At 40.8% G+C, this 23,544-nt stretch overlaps 1 protein-coding gene across 4 annotated transcripts in view; it reads left to right on the forward strand.

The window, feature by feature from the left end:
• The first annotated feature begins 1,875 nt into the window (after nt 1-1,875).
• The window catches only part of CERKL (ceramide kinase like), a 138,769-nt gene continuing 117,100 nt past the window's right edge, over nt 1,876-23,544 (forward strand). For 3 of the 4 annotated variants that reach the window (XM_059166864.1, XM_059166865.1, XM_059166868.1), the window contains exon 1: nt 1,881-2,422. In XM_059166864.1, the coding sequence (XP_059022847.1) occupies nt 2,185-2,422 (238 nt within the window). In that variant the 5' untranslated portion in view covers nt 1,881-2,184. Of the gene's footprint in view, nt 2,423-23,544 lie in introns of all 4 variants that reach the window. The other variant, XM_059166866.1, reaches the window with a different exon arrangement.

Here is a 23,544-nt window from a genome sequence, read left to right on the forward strand (position 1 = left end):
AGCTGGACTTAGAGCCTAAGGTTCAGGGGAGTGATTGGGCCTGGTGACTTCATTCCAGGAACCCTCTATTATATGCAAAGCCAAGGCCCTGAGGCTTGTGTAGCTAGATGTTGAGGACAGAGACCCCCCACTCCCCCCCATCAAGAGGAAAGAATGGAGTACAGCTATTACTGTCATCCTCAAGAGAAGCAAAGACAATTGTTTTGACTGTCTGGCCCTATGAAGCTTGAAAAATGGCAACTTGGCACTTGCAAAGGTCCTAAGAAATAGCCACTGACTTGGCCTATTTGCCCTGGCTCTCAGTGAACTTTTCAAATGCCAGGGAGCTCTGTGCTGACGGCCGGACAGCTGTGAGTACAAGATGCTGACTCCAGAACAGGCAACTCGGCAACGCGTCCTGCAAGGGCCTGGGCCTCCCCACTGATGAGGGCTCAGCTGAGCCACCTGAAGCCTTCGCGGGGTTTCAAAGCAGCTGCACTTCTGCTCCAAGGAACAGCTCTCCGGGATCAGATCAAACAGAGGCTCTTCCCTGCTTTGCTTGGAAGCTTGGGTATTTGTTTTCAGAGCATTAAACAGTCAGAGTCCCAGCTTAACTGACACACATGCGCTTTATGTCTGAAAGGGATTTGGCCAGGCCTCCAGTCTTCCTCCCTGGCTTGTCTGAAATCCAAGTTTGAGCAGAGAACCATGAGATACTCCTGCTTCCACGAGGTCTTCCGTCTGGCTTTGCAGCGTGACCAGGACAAGCGCAGGAGTGAGAAGAGCCTGAAGTCACTGGTGAGGCCCAAGCACCCTGGAACAAGAATTCACAACTCTGTGAATTTAATTTGTTCTTTCAGTCCCTTGCCCCTAACTTTTTCTCAATACAATTATTCTGACCTTATGAAAAGGCTGCTGATTTACCTCCCACTCCGCTCCTCTTCCAGAGAACTCCGTTGTTCCCTGATTTCTTGTCACAGATTGTCAGCTCCCGGTTCATCCACCGCTCAGAGCAGCGATTCCCAGGCCTAGCTGAGCACTGGAATCATCAGGGAAGCTGGGTCCCATCCCCGGAGATTCCAATTTAATTGTCTTCAAGTGCAGCCTGGGCATCTGGATTTTTTTTAAACTCCCCCGGTAACTCTAATGTGCAGCCATGATTGAGAACCACTGGCCTCCAGACTCTCTGTGCTTTCCCAATTAACCATCGGCTAATTTCATGACTCTCCACTCCCAGAAGAAAGTGTTGGATGAACCCCTCGGGGCCCTCTCCATTTCCAGGTAACACTGCATTACGGCGGTAGCCTTCAAGAGAACAAGGCCTGCTGCTTGTAAGCTCTCTCCAGGGAGTGCCAGATCCAGGCAAAGACAAGATTGCCTTGGAGAGATCTTGAGGAAAGTAGGACCGTCCATACTGAGAGCACAAAGGCACTTTTTATTGGCTTTTCCTCCCCCTTTCATTCCAGTATACATTACTGGATGTACATATAGTGATTAAGTGTATACATAGTGATTCAATAATTCTATACGTTAGTGCTCATGGTGTTAAGGCATCTTCTTTTAATACTATGTTGGTCAGGTGAGAATTGGTCGATGCAAACCTGAGACTTTGGCTTCCCCTCGGGGCACCTGGGAAATGCGCACTTTACACCAGGTGCGAAAAACCAGCTAACACTTGCGGGCGTGACCTCCGCCTTCCAAGAGAGCCCACCGGGAAGGAGATGCAAAAAACAGAGGTCCTTGCAACCCGAACTGTGCTCTGCGGACCAGGACGTGGGCGTCGCCATCACCCCGAGCTTCTTAGAAATACTGTATCCCGGACCTCATCCCGCACCACCGCTTCAATAGGAATGTGCATTTTAACGAGATGCCCAGAGGCTAAGTAAAAGTTTGAGAAGCGCCGCGGGTAGCGCACTCCACTAAATCCCCGCGAAGAGTAAAGTTTGGCGGAGGGAGACACTTTTCCTCTTCCGGGACGGGGGTCTTTTTGTATTGAGCGGCGGAGACCCGCGTCCCGCAGGCCGAGGTGCTGGACTGGGTCCCGGCGGCCCCGCCTGCCCGCCCCGCCTCCCTCTTGGGTCTCTGCCCTGCGCGCGGTTGCTGTGGCAGCGCCCGACGCAGCCGGAGCCGTGGCTGCTGCGGCCTCCACTTCCTCCTCAAAGGCCTCCCCAGACCCCTGGCTCCGGCTCAGCTAGCGTCTCCGCCATGCCCCGGGGGAGGCGCGGAGGCCGCGTGAGCGCCCTGGAGGGCGGCCCGGAGGAAGAAGCGCCCCCGGCGGCGGCCGCTGTGCCCTCGGCGCTGTGGGTGTCCGGGCTACAGCCGGAGGCGGCGGCCGGGCAGACTCTGCTGCGGGGCATCTTCGAGATCGGGAGGAGCAGCTGCGACGTGGTGCTGAGCGAGCTGGCCCTGAGGTGGTGGCCCATCCAACCCGAGCGACCCGCGGGTGAGTGGTCCCGGCTCCTTCACCACCAGCCGCGCCTCCACCCTCTCCTCCTCCCTCCACCTCCCGCCCCCGCGCTTCCACTCCGCTCCCCCCAGGCTCCTCCTCTCCCAGCGTCCCGACGCCACCGCCCCCTCCTTCCCAAAGTGGGAGAACCTTATCTACCCCCAGGGGCCTCGCGCTACCTGCTGCCTCTTGCCTGGCTTCCCGCCTCCGGAGCAAAGTCACGCTCAGCTTCTGTTTTGCGACGCAGAAAAAAAAAAAAAAAAAAAAGAACTGAGCCCCAGAGGGGCGATGTTTTTCAAGCTGCTTGGAAAGGGCCTCCTTCCCTCCAAGCTGAAGTTTTAATCCGTCCATTTCTGCCCGTGCGCTGGGAGTATAAGCACTTTGCAGAGTACACCAACAAGTGGGTTCTGACTCCACCTCTCCTTTTGCTGACTTCTGAATTTTAAGCCCCCTCCCCCCAACTTTGGGCTCTCTCTGGACTTCGATGCCCCTCACATTCCTTGCCATTGTCTAGAATCAAGGCTTCTACAAGCTTAGTCTTAATGTTAACTTTAAAACTTTAATCATGCTGTTTACTTGCATTCGTCTTTTATTGACTTGAGTTACTTAGAAATATTACAGTGCCTTATTTACAATAGAACTATTTCAAGTCAGTCTAGAGATGATTTCTCAAGAAACTGGGATGTGATGCTGTCTCACCTAGCTGAATACCAATTTAAGAAAATTTAAAAAAAAATCTTTCTGGGTTGGAAAACTGGCCACCCTGTACTAGTACTATAGAAACCTGTTACTGTTTTAAAGTTTCTTCTGCAAAAAGCTTACAAAATGCTGCCGACTAGTCAGGGACTCTGCCCTGGTTGAGTGTGAATTCCGCCTCTGCTCCATAAACCATCCTGGCTCACTTATACTTTAATTAAAATGTTTTCAGGTGTTTTGACAACTAAGGTAGACTATTTTATTAAAGCTCTGAGTTGACAGAATTCTATGTCCATATCGCTAACTTTTAAGTTTTTAAGTCAGTTTGAATTTGGGAGGATATAGAAGTTATAGAGTTTAGCCTACAAGAGCCAGTTTTACCTACAATGAAGGGGAAACAAGACAATTAAAACACGACCTTGTTCAATGAGAGATCATACAGATTGGTGTTGCAGTGCCCCTCCAGAAAAAGGCAAATAATGACACAAGAAAGGAAATGTTTTAAATGAGTGGTGATGGAGGAAAAGTATGCTTGCTTAGTGTTCCTGAAGTAGAATTTAAAAACATAAAGGTTGAAAATTTGTTTTGTTTTTGTTGTTTTGCTCTAAAACCCATCTTTTTTCATCTAGGTGTATTACTTTTTTTTTTTTTTTTTTTTTTTTTTTTTTTTAATACCTAGTGTGCCACTTTAGGCCCTTAAAATTGGAAGGTCGGAATCCTAGCAGCTTCATAAGAACTTCTATTTTAGAAGTGGATGTTTTACTTAGTAAACTGAGTGGTAAAAGAAGGTACGAAGACACAAGTTTAAATGTGAGAAATAATGTCTGATGTGGAATTAGTTTAGAGGTGAGTGCTGAAAGACCAGTGAAATTGGTCCAGTTAATGGAGGAAGAGCTGTATCAAGGTTACCATACCTGGGAGGCTGTGGTGTGGAAGGATGTAGTGGGGTGTGTCCAGCGCTCCTTGGCCAGTGACAGGCTGTTCTGGGAAAGGGTGGAGTGGGGTCACTGGGCATTATTATTAGATCATACACAGGAAAGAGTTGCAAGACCACTCAGTTTTTAAACCTACATGGTTTTTAAAAGTAGATTTTATTTTTAAGAACAGTTTTAGGTTCACTGGAAAATTGAGCAAAAGGTACAGAGATTTCCCATATGCCCTCTGTCCCTTCCACATGCACAGCCACCTCCCCCCCACATTAGCCACATTGCTCAACAGAGTGGTACATTTGTTATAGTTCATGAACCTACATGAACTATCATTACCCAGAGTCGATAGTATACATTAGGGTTCACTTTTGATGTTCACTCTTGATGTTGTACATTCTATGGGTTTTGACAAATCTAGAATGTGTTTGGGTTCTCCAGAGAAAAGGAACTTGGGCTATAGCTTTGAAGAGGTCTACTGTGGGATTACGGAGCCTGAGCTGTCCCCCCTTGCATGCCATCTGCAAGCTGGAGAATGAGGAAAGCCAGTGGTAGAATTCAGACCCAATCTGAAGGCCTGAGAAGCAGCGGGGCTGATGGTATAACTCTCAGACTAGATCTAGGTGGGGGGGAAAGATGTTCAGACCATCGGTTTGTTACCTGTCAGCACTTTGAAGAGTGTCTGACACGTGACTGATCGTTGAACGAATTTGCTAACTGGTCCCATGAACTTTAGTTTTGTCTATTGCATTGTACCCTTTATTATACTGCTACTTAACAGTGGGTTTGCATCGCATGCAGGAGTATCCCCTCCATTTTTCTTTAAAGTATTGGAACTCTTCTAAAAAGAAAAAAAAAATTAAGCTAATGTTGGCCCACTTCTCCACAGTGGGTGCCTTGGCTAGAAGGTTCTCTCTTGCTCAGCTGCAGGGTGGTAAGCATACCTGGGCATGGGTTGACCAGGAGGCCACCACAACAATGTAAAATATGTGCACAGAAGGGCGTCATCTGTTCGGAAAAGGTTGATGATCTGCTATGTTACCCAATGATCTTTCTATGGGAATTTAAAAATCTGGCCATTTTTCTTGTGTAAATATAAAATGAACCGTTTATTCCTGTGAATATAAAGTAATTACCCCCTTAGCTGTGACCTAGGAAGGAACAAAACTCTGAATAAAGGGGAGAGGGATCAAGTGAGTTGTCTGAGACCAGATAAGCCTGGGTTATGGGACTTATCTAGGCAAAGCGGATTAAGAGTAGTGCTACCAGTATGGGCAGCTCTCAACACAGTGCCTGGAACTGGGGTGGGGAGGGAGGCGTCCGAAATGAAGGGTGCACAGGAAAGGGGACATGGGCACATGTATTAGATAGATCTGTGTATTTTACAACGTAGTCCTTGTGCTGTTATTGGATCACTTTTCAGAGTTCAAGGTCTTCGAAAGCATCACCAGTTGTCTGTTGGCATTGTTCTAGATCTCAGCCAAGGACAACTTTCTTGCCATGTTTACTTAGCAGGTAGTAAGCTTCTACTTGAAAGGTTCGATGAAAGCAGAAGATAGAAGCATTTTTGTACCTCCGCAAAGCTGGATCTGCTTATAGTACTGTGTGACCGGGTGGATCTTGTTTTATCATAAAGGAAAAGCTCCTGGTAGGGAGAGTTAGGAATGGGTAGGGTTAAGCTGTATTAAGCTCAAATTTTAATACAGTTAAGAATGATCAATTTAGGGGCGCCTGGGTGGCTCAGTGGGTTAAAGCCTCTGCCTTCGGCTCAGGTCATGATCCCAGGGTCCTGGGATCGAGCCCCGCGTCAGGCTCTTTGCTCAGCGGGGAGCCTGCTTCCTCCTCTCTCTCTGCCTGCCTCTCTGCCTACTTGTGATCTCTCTCTGTCAAATAAATAAAATTCTTTAAAAAAAAAAAAAAAAGAATGATCAATTTAGGAATTTCTGTGACAGGAATACCAAATGCCCACAGATCTCTCTGCCTTTTCACACTGGAAGCCTCACTATTTACTAATGGATAGCATTCTGATGTATGAAAAATGTGATGGGACCTTTTATAGGTTCCCCACTCAAGCTGTGTGTAATCTGCCTGGTACAGGAATGTTCTCAGGACGGGGCTCCAAAGGACCTGCCATCTTATCTCTGTGACTATCAGAACTGTAACTGACTTGGGCAAGTGATTTAACCCCACTTAGTTTCTTCACCTGCAGAATTATACATTTCATTACGGTTGACCCTTGAACAACTTGACTTGGAATTACACAGCTCTATTGACATGTGAGTTTTGTTTTGTTTTGTTTTTGATGCAGTACAGAAGTATAAATGTTCATCTTGAAAGATACATTTTTTCCTATAGTTTACTTTCTTGTAAGAATACAGTATATAATACATTTAACATACAAAATATGTGTTAATTGACTATTATTGCTGGGAAGGCTGCTGTTCAACAGTTAGCTATTAAGTTTTGGGTGAATCGAGAGTTAAATGGATTTTTTTTTTGACTGCACGTGGGTCAGCACAACCCCCACATTATTTAAGGATCAACTGTATATAATTGCCGAAAACCATTAACTCAGAAGTTGCTTTTTAAAGAACATACCTATTTTCATAGACTTCAGGTGTTAGGACATAAATAAGTCTCAGGTTTGAATGACCAGTGGGGTCAACCGTCCGGTGCCTGCAGATGAGTCTTGTTTGACAGCAGGAGCCATTCAACCCTAATGAATTTCTAATTAGAAGAAACACATGGGGGAAAAACAGTCCCCTTCCTGCCCTCCCACAGCTTCAGGGCATAGTAGAGAGAAGTGGACAGTCCTCTCAGCCCCGGGCCTATCTTTGGAAAGGAAGAAACCATTTTCTGATGGAAAAATGTTGGTTAGCACTAGTCATCAGCACATTTTTTAATGATTGGTAAAAAGACTAGCTTATCCTTGATTTCATTTACGATGCCTTTTAAGCAAATTTCAAGACAAGGATTTTGTAATCTGATTAGCATCTGGATATTATGTATTAAATAGGAAAAAAAATGAGAGTCTCAAATCTTGTGGTTTAAAATTCTCTATTTTTCATGGACTTCCTCCTTCAGATTACACAATTTCATGATCTGTTTCACCAAAGGGTTATTCCTACCCTAGTTCTGAGCTGAGCTGAATTAAAGCAGTAACCAGAAAATGTGAGAAAGCTGGGCTTCAGAATAAGGTCTTGAAAGTGTTTCTTTTAGGAGCATTAAAATGATTAGCTTTACATGTATAAACATTTGCTGGAAACTTAGCAGTGTGAAAAGTAGTGTGGAAAAATGTGAAAGTGAGAAAAAATAATTTAAAAACAACAAGAGTTAATGGTTGTTTGGGACTTAGCAGACCTGGGTGCATTCTAAGTATTAATCTGCCTAAGCTGTTTGGGAACAGATGTACGTGAAACAGATCCCAGTCTTCTGTTGTGTACATCCAAAGTGAGACATCTGTCGGTGGACCTTGTGGTCAGAAATAATGGAAGCAGGGGTTAAACCCCAAAATGACCTGTTGTGTGAATTATTGAAAGATTAATTACTCGGTAAAACATGCTTTGATTTATCAGTCTACATATTAAGAAAATACTTCTTTTAAAAAAAATGGTCACTGTTCCTAAGATGTCAGATTTGAAGGACTTTTAAAAAGATAGTAGGAAAAATCAAGTTTACCAAGGAACTGCCTGTATTGTTTATGAAGTTTTTAAAGTGCTTTGAAGGGTCTGTTAAGCTATTATAGAAATATTAAATAGTCCTGTTATATAAAAGCTTCTTATTAAAGTAAATTGGTCCACACAGAAAACAAATGTAGAGTGAATCTTTAAAGCACGACTTGAAGCTTCTGTGGTGATGGGATATTCTGTGTCTGAACTGTCCAGTACCCTTCTCACCAGCCACACACGGCTAGTATGCCTGAAATGTGACTGCTGTGATTAACTGAATTTTTAATTTTAATTAAAATTAATAGCCACAAATGGTTAGTGGTGATCACATTGGATAATGGGGTTCTAATGCATCAAGAGTTGAAATTGTTGATTTCCTTTATTCCTAAGGTGTCAGTTTTAATATAATATTTACTTCTTCCAGGAAGGTACCATTTCCAAATCTTCATGTAAAACTGATACAGTCCTATAACCGGAGCAGCCAATTTAGACAAAACCACAGAGTCTAGAGACAACAAAGTCCTTTAACATATTTTGTGAATACAAAAAAAAAAAAAAAACAAAAAAAAACAAAAAAAACCCCCTTTTGTTGCAAAGTAAGAATTGATAGTAAAGTTGAAATCTTGTCTCTAAAAATGATTGTATTATTCCTCTTGGTGGCTGTGATTTACTTGAACTGAGATTTGGCAAACTTAATCTGTTTCTTACTATAGAAATAGTATATGCGAAATAACTGTCTTTAGCCTGCATACCCCAGCTCCCTAAGAGTCTCCATATTGATGGTTTCCTCAACCATATGGCATCCTCTGAAGGCAAGTACTTTTAGAACCTTGATCTACTTTTATGTCTCCCTTTCTTTTGCCCTCCCCCACATAGGGATCTTTGGGGGCTAGACCTGGCACATAAATATCTTTTTATGTGGGGAACTGGGGAACCGTGCTTGTGCTGAAGCCAAGGGACTTAAAAACCGAGAGTCCAATGTCTGGATCACAGTCAGTAAACCAGAGGCGAATCCAGCTGGGACTGAGGGAAGCAGGAGGACCTGACATGAATCATCAAAGTGGAGCTGAAGAATCAAAGAGCCGTGGTAGTAGGTAATGGGATTGATGGGTAGGTTGGATACATAGGAGGATGGTATTGCCTGGACTGGGCGTTTTCGTGCTCTCTGTACTTTGGGGGAAATGGACCATCCTTATTTAAAGGGCTAGGGAGGTAATAGACCTAATTCCCTGTGAACTCAGTTCTGCACTGCTCATTCTGAACCTTATCATCTCTCCTGCTGAGCCTGTTACTTGACTAGGTCCTTAGATTACATTTCAAATATTGGCAAATCTACAAACATCAGTCCTTCTAGAAGTCTTCCATATGAGTGTATCCTGCCCAGGTTTTGGAAGAACTGAACCAAAGATGTAGTACATCCGGGGCAAGTGAAATCTGGTTGTATGTGTAGAATGAACAAAAGGAGGGGATTGTTAGTAGCCATGACTATTCATACACTCTTAAGTTTTCCAAAATCAGTATGTGATGAGAGAAGTAAAAAAAAAAAGAGAAATGGAATTTGAAGGGAATTAAGTTTTATGATAACTTCTGGCATGTGGACCAGAAGTTGAGGATTTTGGTGTGATAGATAAATGACGAAATCAAGAAGCAGGGAGGCCTTCAGGTATGCATATTTAAAAAAAAAAATTTGGCATAGTGCTGTGGACTTATGGTAAGCCTAAAGATAAATCTAAAATAATATACCAGCTGGCATCAGGGAATTCCTGTGTACATTGCAGGATTTTAATCAGAAACCGTGTTCTGGAAAACTGCTGCTACACAACAGTGTCCAGTGTTTGACTGAAAACCGTGAACGCTTATTGATGTTTACACTGCCAAGTCCTGTGCCAAGTATCTTATCTTGTTTAATCTTTCCAGCAAGATTATGTAGTCTAGGTAGGATTTTTATCCCTAGGGCCCAGAGATGTTAAATAACTTGTCCAAGGTCATACTAGCAATGGAGTTCAAAGCCAACCATTCTGATGGGTGAGCCCATACTGTCCCATTAGGTTCTCTGCTTCCTGGATCAAGCAAGAAGGAATTCCCCCTCATGCCATCAGGAGTCTGTCTTGTGTGTGAGGGAGCATCATGGCCCAAACAAAAACAAAAAACCTTTAATACAGTAATATCCTCAGACTTCTTTCAGGCCTTGAAGACCATTCTACCATGGGCATCACATTCTTCTTGGGCTACTTCCATTTCAGAGTACATGATGAAAAAGAAGTGGGAATTTTTATAGCTTAAAAAAAAAAAAAAAGGTCAGTGTTTTTATTATGGAAAACCTGAGACATAGTCAAATGTAGAAAGAATAATAGAAGTCTATATAAAACCCAGAGAAGAGTGAGGCTCTGTAGAACACATTGGCCTTGAAATTGTTTAAACTCAGTCTTGTTTTATCTATGCCCTGGGTTTTCCCCTTATTTCTCTGGAATAGTTGGAAGCAATTCCTAGACCTCATAAATCGCATCTATACATATAAACATCTCAGCGTGTATCTCTAGGAGATAAGGGTTTAAAAAATAGGCACAATATAATCACAAAAGCACTATTCCAATTTAAAATAATCCCCTATATCCTTAAATATCCAGTCCGTGTTCAGAATCTTCTGATTGTTTCTCTTTAAATAGAAATCAACAGGGGGGAATAAGGGCCATTTTGCAGTTGGTTGCTGGGTTTTTAATATTTTCTAATCCCCGGATTCCTCTTTTTTCCCTTGCAATTTTTTTTCTGAACAAACTGAGTTGTCTGGTCTCTAGTTTCTTGAAAGAATATGAGAAATTTATTGGGGGCAAGTATCTGTGAAAGATACAAGTAGGGGGAGGCTGCTAGGGAGGGATACCCTTGTGACTCTGAGGCCTATCTGACACCTGTAAAGCAGGCAGGGACAGGGAGAGCCTCAGCCCATGATCCAGGTCTAGTCAAGTCTTTGCTTACCTATGGTGAGATCTGGGGGATAAGACTGCCCATTAGGAGCCCTGCCTTGGCCAGAAATGGCCGAACCTCAGCCGTGTTTAGTTTGGGAATAGTATGACCTCAGCAATGAGTTGAGGTAGAGCCTGAAGGGACCGACAGCTGGGGGCCAACCGGTAACTGCCTTCTCTGCAGCAGAAAGGAAAGTTCTTCCTCAAAGGGAGATGACAGCAGCCATAATGACCAGTGAGGTTTATTATGATTGTTAAGAACTTAGGTATTGAAACATATAATATAGGTTTCAATTTACAGCAATGCCAATTCTTACTAATTCTCGAATTGTCCTAATTCTGGCATTTGGGATGGTTGGGAAGCCCTCCAAGTTGACTTCTAAGTTCTTTTGACATTCCCTCTGCTGTCTCTGATCGTTTTCTGGCTTTCTGGAATGGTAGGTCATGCCTCAGACATGTACAACCCAATCATCAAGGACACTTAGTTACTTTTATTGGGTAGTGGTATTTCAAGACCACAGTTTGAGCACTGCTTGTTCTCATTGCCAATATTTCCCTTCAATGGGCCTGTTTTCCAGGGTTTTTTTTGTTTGTTTTCCAGAAAACAGCTAGGAAGTATGTATTTTTCTTCTAAAAATGAAAATGCATCATGGAATTATACTTCTAGTTTCAGTTCAGAACTAAAAGGTTTTTGTTTTATCTCTTTTTTGCTATCCTTAAATCTTGGATTTTTTTTAAAGAGATAATTATTTATTTTGACACAGAGTGAGAGATCACAAGCAGGCAGAGAGGCAGGTAGAGAGAGAGGGGGAAGCAGGTTCCCCGCTGAGCAGAGAGTCCAATGTGGGGCTTGATCCCTGGACCCTGAGATCATGACCTGAGCTGAAGGCAGAGGCACAACCCACTGAGCCACCCAGGTGCCCCTAAAATCTTGATTTTTAACTGCAACAATATACCTACTTGCTCCCTTGCTTTATCTTACAACACCTATAAATCACAGAATAGTAACACCAATGCTGCCATTAACAGTATAACTTCTGAAAGCCATTTAAGATCATTCTGTAACTTTCTGTTATTGCTTTTAGGGTATATACCACTCAGGGTAGATGGTGTGTGTAGTCAAAGTACTGTGTGGTTGTTTTTTTTTTTTTTTTTTTTTTTTAAGATTTTATTTATTTGACAGATCACAAGTAGGCAGAGAGGCAGGCAGGAAGAGAGAGAGGAGGAAGCAGGCTCTCCGCAGAGCAGAGAGCCTGATACGGGGCTCGATCCCAGGACCCTGGGATCATGACCAGAGCCGAAGGCAGAGGCTTTAACCCACTGAGCCACCCAGGCGCCCCAAAGTATTGTGTTTTAAAGACACCCAAAATCATTCCTATCTGTGATAGTCTATCCTCAACTCAATGCACAGAATGATAATTTAACTTTGTTTTTAATTTTGGGCATTTTTTTTCAAATCCAGTTTTATTCTGTAATTATGTAAAAATATAGGGTTCCAGAGTCAGACCTTTTAAACAAACTATATTCTGGGAAGTGTAACTTTTTATCTGTGTCTTTTCTATGCTTTTTCTTCCTTCCTATTATAGGTAAGCTTATTTGTCTTTTCAAATTTTTGGCTTATTCATTTGTAAATATAAGCAAACTGTGTGTGTGTGTGTGTGTGTGTGTGTGTACGTGTTTGCTTATATGTATATACTCCTTACCCAACCCCTTTCTACTTTCTTAAATGCATTTTAGCCTACCATATTTTTTCTCCGCTTTGATTTCTTTTTAAATTAACAATATACCTGGCATATCACTCTATAGTGAGAGTCCACGCTTGCTTTTATACCTGCACAATAATCTGTGTACTGTAGTTTGTTGAACCAGCTCTCCATTGAAGGATTTGGGTTGCTTCTAGTCATTTTTGTTGCTGGGAAAATAAATGGTGTTGTAATGAAAAATCTTATGTATCCTTTTGTGGGTTTTTTTTTTTCCAGTATATTTTTGGAATAGATTCCTAGGAGTGGGATTGTTGACTCAAAGAATAAATACCTATATAATTTTTAATAGGTTTTATTTTTTAGAGTAGTTTTAGGTTCATAGCAAAATTAAGCAGAAGTTGGCAAAGATTTCCCATGTACTCCCCCCAACTGCTTGCATAGTTTTGCTTAATATTTCCAAATTACCTCATAAAAATTGTACTGTTTTGGGACGCCTGGATGGCTCAGTTGGTTAAGCAGCTGCCTTTGGCTCAGGTCATGATCCCAGCATCCTGGGATCGAGTCCCACATCGGGCTCCTTGCTTGGCAGGTAGCCTGCTTCTCCCTCTGCCTCTGCCTGCCATTCTGTCTGCCTGTGCTCGCTCTCTCTCCCTCTCTCTCTCTGATAAATAAATAAAATCTTTAAAAAAAATTGTACTGTTTTGCCTTTTTATCATTGTATGAGGGCACCTGTTTCTGCGAAGTTTCTTCAAAAGAGTATATTGTAAAAGTTTTAAAATCCTGATAGATGAGAAATTCTGTTTCCCTATGGTTTTAATTTGTCTTTCTCATTAAATTATTCATACTTGTAGCTTATTTCCCCCAACATTAAGGGGCACCTATTTCGTGCTGGGGTGGGGGGAGGCTCCGGGAATGGCGTAATCAATTTGACACAATTTCTGCTTCCAAATATTCACAATCTGCAGGGAGACTTACTGGCAAAATTATTAGCGGCCTATCTTATGTGCCTTTGAGATATTACAGGGCATAATACATGGAAGTTATCACTTTTAGTTATAAAAGAGAAAATCATACTGTTGGGTTGGGTAGAGGAGGAGGTCAGGGAAAGCTACAGAGGGATGTGAGTGAGGGTAGACTTGAAAGTAGGACTGGGAGTTGGCAACACAAAGGTGTAAAAAAAAAAATTCTAGGAACACAATTTTGAGGGAAAAATCTCAGGAGAGAATGCTTTGACCTATTCGGAAAATCAGCATAGGGTATAAAGAGTGTGTATGTGTAAATGAGGGAGATGACAGCGCTTGGTGGTAAGTCAGTAATTCAGTAATTTGTACTGACTTGAATATCAGGCTAGGAAGTTGGTGTCTCACCCTGAATTGAGTAAGCGGTGGCAAAATCTGAATGTCAGAGAATGTCAAGGGTTTTTTTTTTATTGTTGTTGTTGTTTTGTTTTTTTAAAGCAAGAGAGTTTGGATTTTGAGAAGGCACTTATGGAACCAGGAGGGGGTATAAATGGGCTCCACACTGAAGAGCCTAGTTAAGCAGCGAGTATAGCAGAAGATCCAGGAGACCGTGTGCATGTTGCGGGGAGAAAGGAGAGGTGAAGCTAGATGAAGGGATATTGTCAGAGATAGAATTTGGAGGATGTGGGGCTTGAGGGAAGGGGAAGAAATAATGGTGATGCTGAGATTTTTAATGTGTATGACAGAATGGATAGTGTGGACACTGCTAAAATTCTCAGAATAGCAAAATGAGAAAGTATCTTACTCGAAATGCATTGTACCATGCATCAAATATGCCAGTGACTAGCGAAATGTCCAAACAGAAGGGAAATTGAAAGCTTGAAAAATGCATAAACTGGAGAAATGGCTCCTGAAGGACTGTAAGCTGAAACTTATCAAACTTCAGATCTTTGTTTCTCATGAACCTTGGGCTGTCAACTGTGTCATGTTTCTTACTAGGCTGAGGCTACTTTAAGAAAAGAAATTAAAGCTATTTTCAGAAAACATTAAATATTGGAAATTTATGATCTTTGTACAGCCATAATATTTAGGTATTACTGAAATTTTAAAAATCAATGAAGCTATTTTAAACACAATTTTTGCATGTAGAAAAGAACTTATTTATTTATTTATTTGACAGACAGAGATCACAAGTAGGCAGAGAGGCAGGAAGAGAGCGAGGAGGAAGCAGGATCCCTGCGAAGCTGAGAGCCTGATACGGGGCTCGATCCCAAGACCCTGGGATCATGACCTGAGCCGAAGGCAGAGGCTTTAACCCACTGAGCCACCCAGGTGCCCCTAAAAAAGGACTTTTTACGTATCACTTTAAACTCAGAAAATATTCATTTCCTAAAATTGGAGTTGGTCTAATACAAATAATATTCCAAATTAACCTTTTAAGTGTACTGAACATTAACACTTAATTCAAAGTACTTTCTATGTCCACCTGTGCAGAAAGAATAAGATCAATAAAATTGAGCAACTGTTGGCATGTTGGTTTCCTTATATTAGGCTTGTTTTCATGTACTGAAAGTGTAAAGGGAAGGTAGAGTATGTTTTGTTTTCATTATATAGATAGAAACTTGTTACACTTAAAATCTTGGATAGAGTCACTTGAGAGTATGTGCTTTGGTGAGTGCTGTGAAGTGTGTAAACCTGGTGATTCACAGACCTGTACCCCTGGGGATAAAAATATGTTTATAAAAAATTAAAAATTAAAAAAAAACAGAAAAAAAAATCTTGGATAGAATGCATTTTTTAAAAAAGATTTTATTTATTTATTTGACAGAGATCACAAGTAGGCAGAGAGGCAGGCAGAGAGAGGGGAAGCAGACTCCCCGCTGAGCAGAGAGCCCGATGCGGGACTTGATCCCAGGACATGGGATCATGACCTGAGCCGAAGGCAGAGGCTTAATCCACTGAGCAATCCAGGCGCCCCTAGAATTCATTTTTAAAGTCCCATTCATAACCTACTTATTTCAGATAATTTGTTTAAATACTTAGGGTAAACTAAAAAAATATAAATACATTTTTGTCATGGGATTTGATTTATAATCTCTCATTTCAAAAGTAGAAATTTTTCTCTAAAAATCATATTTCCATTTGGTAAATTAGCATTTTTCATATCTGGGTGGGGGAAATGTCTTGGTATTCTAGCTTCTGAATAAAATTCAAATCTTTTTCCAGGTTGCTTGAGTGTTTTATACTGGGATCAAACCTACTCTGTCACTGGGCTTCATGCTGTGGAAATATCTTATGGGTAAATCTAATTTTACCCAAATCTTCTTGATACTTGAGCACTTTGCTAGGTACATGCTGGATTCATTTTTCCATGCTGAAGCAGTGGATGCAAAATATGTACATTGTAATTCTAACGCTTTTTCAAATTTAACTTTCCTACAGTATAATGTGAATCCCAACAATTAGTATAAAAAGTTACAGCTTACCAGGGAGCCTGGGTGGCTCATTTGGGTAAGCCTCTGCCTTCAGGTCATGATCCCAGGGTCCTGGGACTGAGTGCCCCCCATCGCACTTCCTGTTCAGTGGGGAACCTGCTTCTCCTACTCCCTCTGCTGCACCCCCCGCCCCCCGCTTGTGTGCTCACTCACTCTCTCAAATAAATAAAATCTTTAAGTTATGGAATGCCTTTTGGCTTTGGCTTTTCAAAGATCTTTTAGTCAATAATAATTAGCATCCATTGTGTCACCATATACTTTGTTGTGTATAACTGTTCCAAAGAACTATCTTTGAAGAGCTCAGACTTCTGAGGTTGAAGCTGATAATACACTTACTAAATTATTTGCAGCTTTCCTCTACAATAATGACCTAGTAGTTACCAGTTGCTTAAATACTGAGTATAGGACACCAGGCTGAACTATGGATTTGAACTGAAGAATTCCTGTTCATATCCTAAACTAATCAAGTACTACCATTAGCTTTGAAAACAACAGCTATCTACACCATTATTCTTAGGAAGAATGAAGAAATCTGAAAACCCATATCAGAGGTGCCTATAAAAACTTGAGTGTTCTTACTCAGTTAATATTCTGCCTTTATAAGAGTCTCCATAAAATCAGTGAAGTGCAGACTCTGAAAATTCAACATACTGTCTGTCATCTTCAGTTTACTGTTAAACAATACTATGCCCTGCATATAACCTTCTAATTTTATTTTTTCACCATAATGAAAGCACTGGTCATTATTGCTGCCACCGATGCTCTTTTGTCTGCACATACTGTTGCAACATAATGTGTTGTGCATTTGATACGGATATTACCATATTGCCATAAGGAGCTGCTATTATTTTAGACACCAACTGATTCCATGATAGTGTCAGATTTCTTTAACATATGCTTATGTTTTTGTACAAATGACCTCAAGAAACATCTGCTAGTTTTGTGGTGGTATCTACTGTTTCTTTTTCAGAATTTGACCCGTCAGTCACTTTTTAATGTGAATCTACAGTATTTCATTAGAGTAGGCTCACAGTCTGGGTTTTTTTTATGCTGTTGATATTAATTAATAACCTCCATGGCATAATTCAGAAAGAAACTGAAGCTTCCTGTGCACGTTATTTTAAAAAGATATCTCGTTTAACTTTTTTTTGTCATTGATACTTTAAATTAGAAAAGAGCCCTTGTATGGACCCTTTAGGACCCAAAATTTGTAGTCCAAAATTGCTTACTGATGGTTCTGAAATTACTCTTTGAGTTTTATGAAAGTGTGCAGTAGTTGTGGTGTATCATTGGTCAGTTCATATCCTATGCTGATTGCTAATCTTTCTTAGTATCTTTGATGGGTTTAGAAGGACAGGCAAAGGAAGAGGAAGTGAAGTTTCTATGAAGTCATGATATTTTTGCTTTAGGATATGGGAAAAACCTCTAGAGAACATAAGCCACTGATTGATTTCTTGGTGGGATCCCTTCTACTCACTTGGTATGACTGAACAAAAAACAACGACCACACATTACCATTGTCTGGAATTTTCTTTTCTGCATTCATCTTTGTTTCTCCCATTTTTTTTTAATGACCTAGCTATTTATTCAAAGAGAGCAATATGGCTGTATATCGTATTTAAAATCTCAAAACGAAAGAATGGTCTCTGAATTGGAATATTGGTCCATGTTTTCCAGAGGAAGATGTATAAAAAGATCTTTTTTCCCAACCCCATTTATTAGAGGATATTGTCAATAAAATTCTTACCTACACATTTTATACGAAATTTAAGCCCAACAAAGTAAGTATATATAAGAGATATAGTCCTAGTCACAGTGTATGTCTGTGGTGTTCAGATAATAGCTAGAACAGCTTTTACTTTCTACTTTCCTCTTTTCCATGCATCAGCTGTTGGTCTCCTTCAGACTCTAAGCATGTCCTCATTTACATCTCTCTGCTCATTCGGTCGCCCTTGCTGCTCTTAGGCTCTCTCTGTCCCTTGGGTGACTTATGTCATTAGGACAGCCTTCTGTCCCCTGCCTGCCATCCCTTGGCTGAAACCGAGTGGAGGCTCTTGCCAGTTACCTGAGGTGCTGGACCTGCTGTGGCTCAGTTTTGGCCTCTGTGAGGTCTGTGTGCCTTCCATGCCAAAACTTGGTTCAGTGAGGGGGACAGGATTATTGAACGCTTTATTTGCGGTGGTAAAACCGAGTGAGGCTGTGTTGAGTGCCTCAGCAGCTTTCTTTTAAGCCTGAAATAGGAGAAGCAGGGGCCTTACTGTCCCTCGAGAAAGAGGGATTTCCCTCCACCTTCTGGACCCAACACTCAACATTTAAGTGGGCTAGTGGCCTGGACCCAAAGGGTAGTATAATTCTCCCAAGCTGTGGTTGAGTTTCCCTCTGGGTATGATAAGTGTAGGAACAACTAAGGGAGTCTCCAATGACTTTTTTTTTTTTTTCCTCTTGTAGAACAGGCTCTTTACTTGCAGTCATCGCTTCCAGGACTCCCTCCCACCCCCACCCCCCTTCCCTGTGTGAGACGCTGGAGGAACCAGAGGGATAGGGGATGTTCATCAAGAGTTTTCAGTCCTGGGTATATCTGGAGTCCTATTTGAAGTAGACTACTTAGCGATCTTCTTTTAAATGCTTATTACTGCCTACACTTCTTGTTGTTCATTTTTAGTGCAGGGGATTTTGTCTGTGATCATGGTGGGATGGAGGAGGGGAAACAGAAGAAAACATTTCCAGTAACATTGTCTGGTACCTGGTATGACATCACGAACAGGTGAACCCATAATTGTTTACTTGATTCGCTTTTTAAGATGTCAGTTATATCACGGGAAATTGAAGAATAGCAAAATTAATTTGTTGATTGCATTCTTTAGGAAATCTTGCATGCATGTTCGCCAGAGAAGCAAGGGGTTTCTCTCTTAAAGGATAAGGCTTTGTTTTGTTTTTAATAAGACACACTCTTTATAATTAAAACAAAATCCTAGAGTTAAGGGATTACTGTCTTAAATAATTGGATTTCTTTCATTTGTTTCCCTGATCCGCATATATGAGAATAAGTCTAATGGTGTCTTAGGATAATACATATTTCTAGATTAAATACTCTCTTAACCACAGAATTTTATTAACGCCTCTCAAAGTTTACAGATGATATAGAAAATAATGTAAGGTCAGGAACTTATTTTAGAATTGGGAAGGGCACAGATACAGAAACTGGTTAAGAACAGTGGAAGCTGTGAATTTTGGAACACTGAAAAGAAATAAGAAATAAAATAAAAAAAACTTGAAAGAACAATGGAAGCTATGGAAACACTTTTGAAAAATGATGTATGGATCTTTGCAATGAATTATTCAAATATAAACTCATTATTTGTATAATTTTCTTTAACCTTGCCCTTAAAATACTGAATTTAGTGTTATTTATTATTTCAAGTAAATGCTTTTTCTGAATGATATTTTAATATCTGAAGGTGGTTTAGCTTAAAATGGTTAAGGTTTAAGTGATCTGGGGAAAAAGCAAAATGTAAATGTCCAGCAGTTATTCCTTTAGAAAATCACAAAATAAGCTCTGTTCCTTCTCTCTTCTCTTCTCTCTCTCTCTCTTTTTTTTTTGTCTCTACACTTCAGAGCCCTTTTCTAAGACTTGAATCATGTGTGAGTCTGGGAGAGGACAAACATTAGGGTGAGTGGTGAGAAGGGGGAGTAGTTTGCTTAAGGCAAAGTATTCCTCCCTATGGGGCCTTCTTAAAGCCCTCCCTTTAGCCCCTTAAATCAGAATTTGAGCTCCCAGGGAGGAGGCTGTCATAGGGGCAGCAGGGGAAGAGATGGGTGGAGGGAGATGAAGGGCCATTTCTCTAGTTGGCTTTGATGAACCTTCTCAAACTGACTAGTTTCTCCACTTAATTCTGGGTCAGTCTTGACCCTAACTTTCCAGGTGCCGCTGTCCTCCATCTTCCTAGGTTTGGAAGCTCAAGGAGGCACTGGTTTTAGTTCTGTGGGAGCAAAAATATCAAGGACTTTTGGAAGATTTTATTTTCTTTTTTTTCAAAGATTTCATCTATTTATTTGACAGACAGGGATCACAAGTAGGCAAAGAGGCAGGCAGAGAGAGGAAGAGGCAGGCTCCCCGCTGAGCAGAGAGCCCGATGCTGGGCTCCATCCCAGGACCCTGGGATCATGACCTGAACCGAAGGCAGAGGCTTTAATCCACTGAGCCACCCAGGCACCCCTGGAAAATTTTCTGTGTGATGCTGCAGAAAGACAATATGAGAAATAATTGTTATTGGTACTTTCATATCTTACACAAATTTTTCAGTTAACTTCACCTGTCTTCTCCGGGCCAGACTGAATCACTTGCTATTTTAATTAATTCTCACCTAAAAAAATTTAGTGTCTTCTCAGTGTAAGTCTAGTGTGCTAACTAATGATAAAGGAGGCAATTAAAGCTTTTTCTCCTTTTGGCGTTAAATATTCTTCAGTGTTCGTGCCTGGAAATAATGGAATATAGAAGGGAAAAAAGATGTACGATTCGTTTCTCTGCCACGTTTTGCTTGATACGGTGATGAGATGAGACAAAAGGTCACCCAACGTGTGGTATTTTGTTATGGCAGCCCCAGCAGACCAATAAACCAACCTTCCTTAAGTTTTCATTTCTTCTTTTTCCCTGTGCCCTTATGCAGCCTGCTTCCTGTGCACACAGAGAGAGAGCTCTGTGTCCTTCTCTTCTCATAAGGATACCAGTGGTATCAGGTTAGGATACTGCCCTTAGGACTTAATTTAGCCTTAATTACTCATTTAAGGCACTGTCTTCAAATATATTCACTCTGGGGGATTAGGGTTTCATCATATGAATTTTGGGGTGGGAAGCACAATTCGGTCTATAAATATTTGTTTATCTAAATCTTTTGCAGCCCTGAAAGTAGATTTTATTCCCTCTCCTTCAAATTTCTGTTAGCAGTGTGATGTATTTTGTTGTTGTTTGATTTTTTAAAAATATAATGGTTAATGTATAGTTACTTACTTTCTTATTATTTATAATAATAATTGTTAGGAGTGTTGACCATATGAAAATGGTTTGGAAAAATGTGCTATTTCTTTTATTTATTTTTATTTTTATTTTTTTAAAGATTTAATTTATTTACTTGAGAGAGACAGAGAGAGATCACAAGCAGGCATAGAGGCAGGCAGAGAGAGAGGCGGGGAAGCAGGCTCCCCGCCAAGCAGAGAGCCAGATGCGGGGCTTGATTCCAGGATCCTGAGACCATGACCCGAGTCGAAGGCAGAGGCTTACCCCACTGAGCCACCCAGGCACCCCTATTTCTTTTATTTTTAAGTAGGTTTCCTCTACTCTAAATTTCTGTGAACTTGGGCTATCTCATCAGTCTAAAAGTGGCCCAAACAGTAATCTTTTAGTTATATTATAGCAGCTCTCAAAAGAGAGTGAAATACATTTGAGTACCACTGACACGGTCATCAGTTTGCTTGTCCTCCTGAACTTTTCTGAAAGTGAGAGGAATTCCAAACTTCAGTTTTTTGTCAGTGATTGCAAATGTTTGGTGACAGATGACTGTGTCTGATTTGTTTTCCTCATGTTCAGGGTTCATTTCAGGTTTGGTCCTGAAACCAGTTTTTTCCATCTTTGTATCTTTCTGGAAAATCTTGTCAATAAACAATTATCTTGCACATGGAAATTTCTCAGGATTATCAGATTGGTGGGCAACCTAGAAGGCCATGCAGAGAAGTGATTTGGGTCAGTATTGCTCTGCTTTCTTCAAGTCTGAACGATTCACTTCTGTGGTGCAATCAAAATACTGACCTACATTTGAAATTGCAACACTGTTTTGTCATCGAAATCCACCGTGCTATTAAAGGGTGAAATATAGAAAAGAGGTCACCAGTAATTATTTTTTCTTCTGTCCTTGATTACAGGTTGCTTTGGTTGAGATTGTTAGATGGCCTGAAAGAGAATTGAAGTAGAAAATTCACTAAGGTTTCTATATGAAATCTTAGTAAAGATAACTCAGGGTTACTAAATAATATTAAAAATACTACAGCCATATTAAAATTTATCTAAGGACCGAAATAAGTTAATTCTACTTGGAGGTATTTAAATTAGAATTTGCTTTTACTTTTGATAAATACAGCCTAAAAAACCTCTTCTGCATATTTAAGCTTTTAATACTTGAATCATTCTCCCTAAGGTTGGCATACAAGCGTGTCCCTTACTTCGGTTTGGTAAGGCTCTGAACATGCAAAGTGACAGATGTTATACCCAGCATAATTATATGTATCCTGGAAACACATCTTTATAGAGTGGAATTGGTTCTTGGGAAAACAAAAATTTGGCAAACAAAGGGCATTAAATTGCTGATCTCAGCAGTAATTACCTGGGATAGATTATAATAATCTTGTGTAGGTGGTAACAGCATCTATGCATTGGAAAAATAATTCTAAAATACATTAAAAGGAAAATGAACTAGTGTAATCTTTAGCTCATCTATGCCTTTAAAGAGCAGGAAAAGCACTCAATTTTTCTTTTGTTCTTTCCTTTTTTTTTTTTTTTTTTTTAAATTCTTATATCTCTTTAAGAAAGATTTCTGGTGTTCCAAATCCTGATAATATTGGTTTTTGACCAAAAAAAAAAAAAAAAAAGTTACTCCCTTTTTTTCTTTTTTTAATGCCCACTGAAAATAGACCATTTTATTTTATTTATTTTTATTTTTATTTATTTATTTATTTTAAAGATTTTATTTATTTGACAGAGAGAGAGATCACAAGTAGGCAGAGAGGCAAGCAGAGAGAGAGAGAGGAGGATTCAGGCTCCCCACTGAGCAGAGAGCCCGATGTGGGGCCAATTCCATGACCCTGGGATCATGACCTGAGCCGAAGGCAGAGGCTTTAACCCACTGAGCCACCCAGGCACCCCAAAAGTAGACCATTTTAAATAAATAAATTGATCCCTAATCTTCAAGCATCCAAGTAACTGTCTGAAGCAAATTGGGCATTGTAAGATCCATAGTTATTTGAACCAACAACCACACTGAAGTTTCTATAATTTTGGTCTCTTCATTTCAAGGGGATCTTAAAGCACCTGCTTTCTCCTCCCGCAATAGATAAAGCAAAGCAGAGCTACTTAGGTTCATGTTTTGGAAGATCTAGAATTATCTGAAGGTCAGTTAGAGAATTACTGCATCAAATGTTTCTTAAGTGATCAGTACAAGGTTGTTGACGTCCTTAGAAGACTTCAGAGGTTGATTGTGTTGGTTTTTGGTCTGAAGCTTTATATAATAAGGGTTTGTCAGTAGTTGTCTGTCTAAGTAGCCAGTTAGCACCAAGATCATCTAAATTCAGTGTTGTTTCTTCCCCCCATGACTAAAAGATTTTGAACACTAATGAAATATTTAAGACAAGACATACTTTGAGAATGTCCCAAAATAATTATGCCATGGATCTTGTGTATCTCAGAGAATGGGCATGTATTTCATTGTTATTGATGATCATTTAGATATGCCATCGCCTCAGCTCCAATTTTTAGCAACTCCTTCACCTGTAAACTGTTGCTACGGCATCATTTTCATATCTGTTGAGAAGCTGGGCTGTGTTCTCATGCCTGGTGTTTCTTTCCAATCCTAGAGTGTATGAAGGTTTTCTTCACCACAGTCTCTATGTTTCCATAAAAAAATCCAGGATTCAAAGAAGAACCACAAGATGATGAAACCAGGTGA

Source organism: Mustela lutreola, chromosome 3 (genome assembly GCF_030435805.1).
Source record: "Mustela lutreola isolate mMusLut2 chromosome 3, mMusLut2.pri, whole genome shotgun sequence".
Lineage (NCBI taxonomy): Eukaryota > Metazoa > Chordata > Mammalia > Carnivora > Mustelidae > Mustela > Mustela lutreola.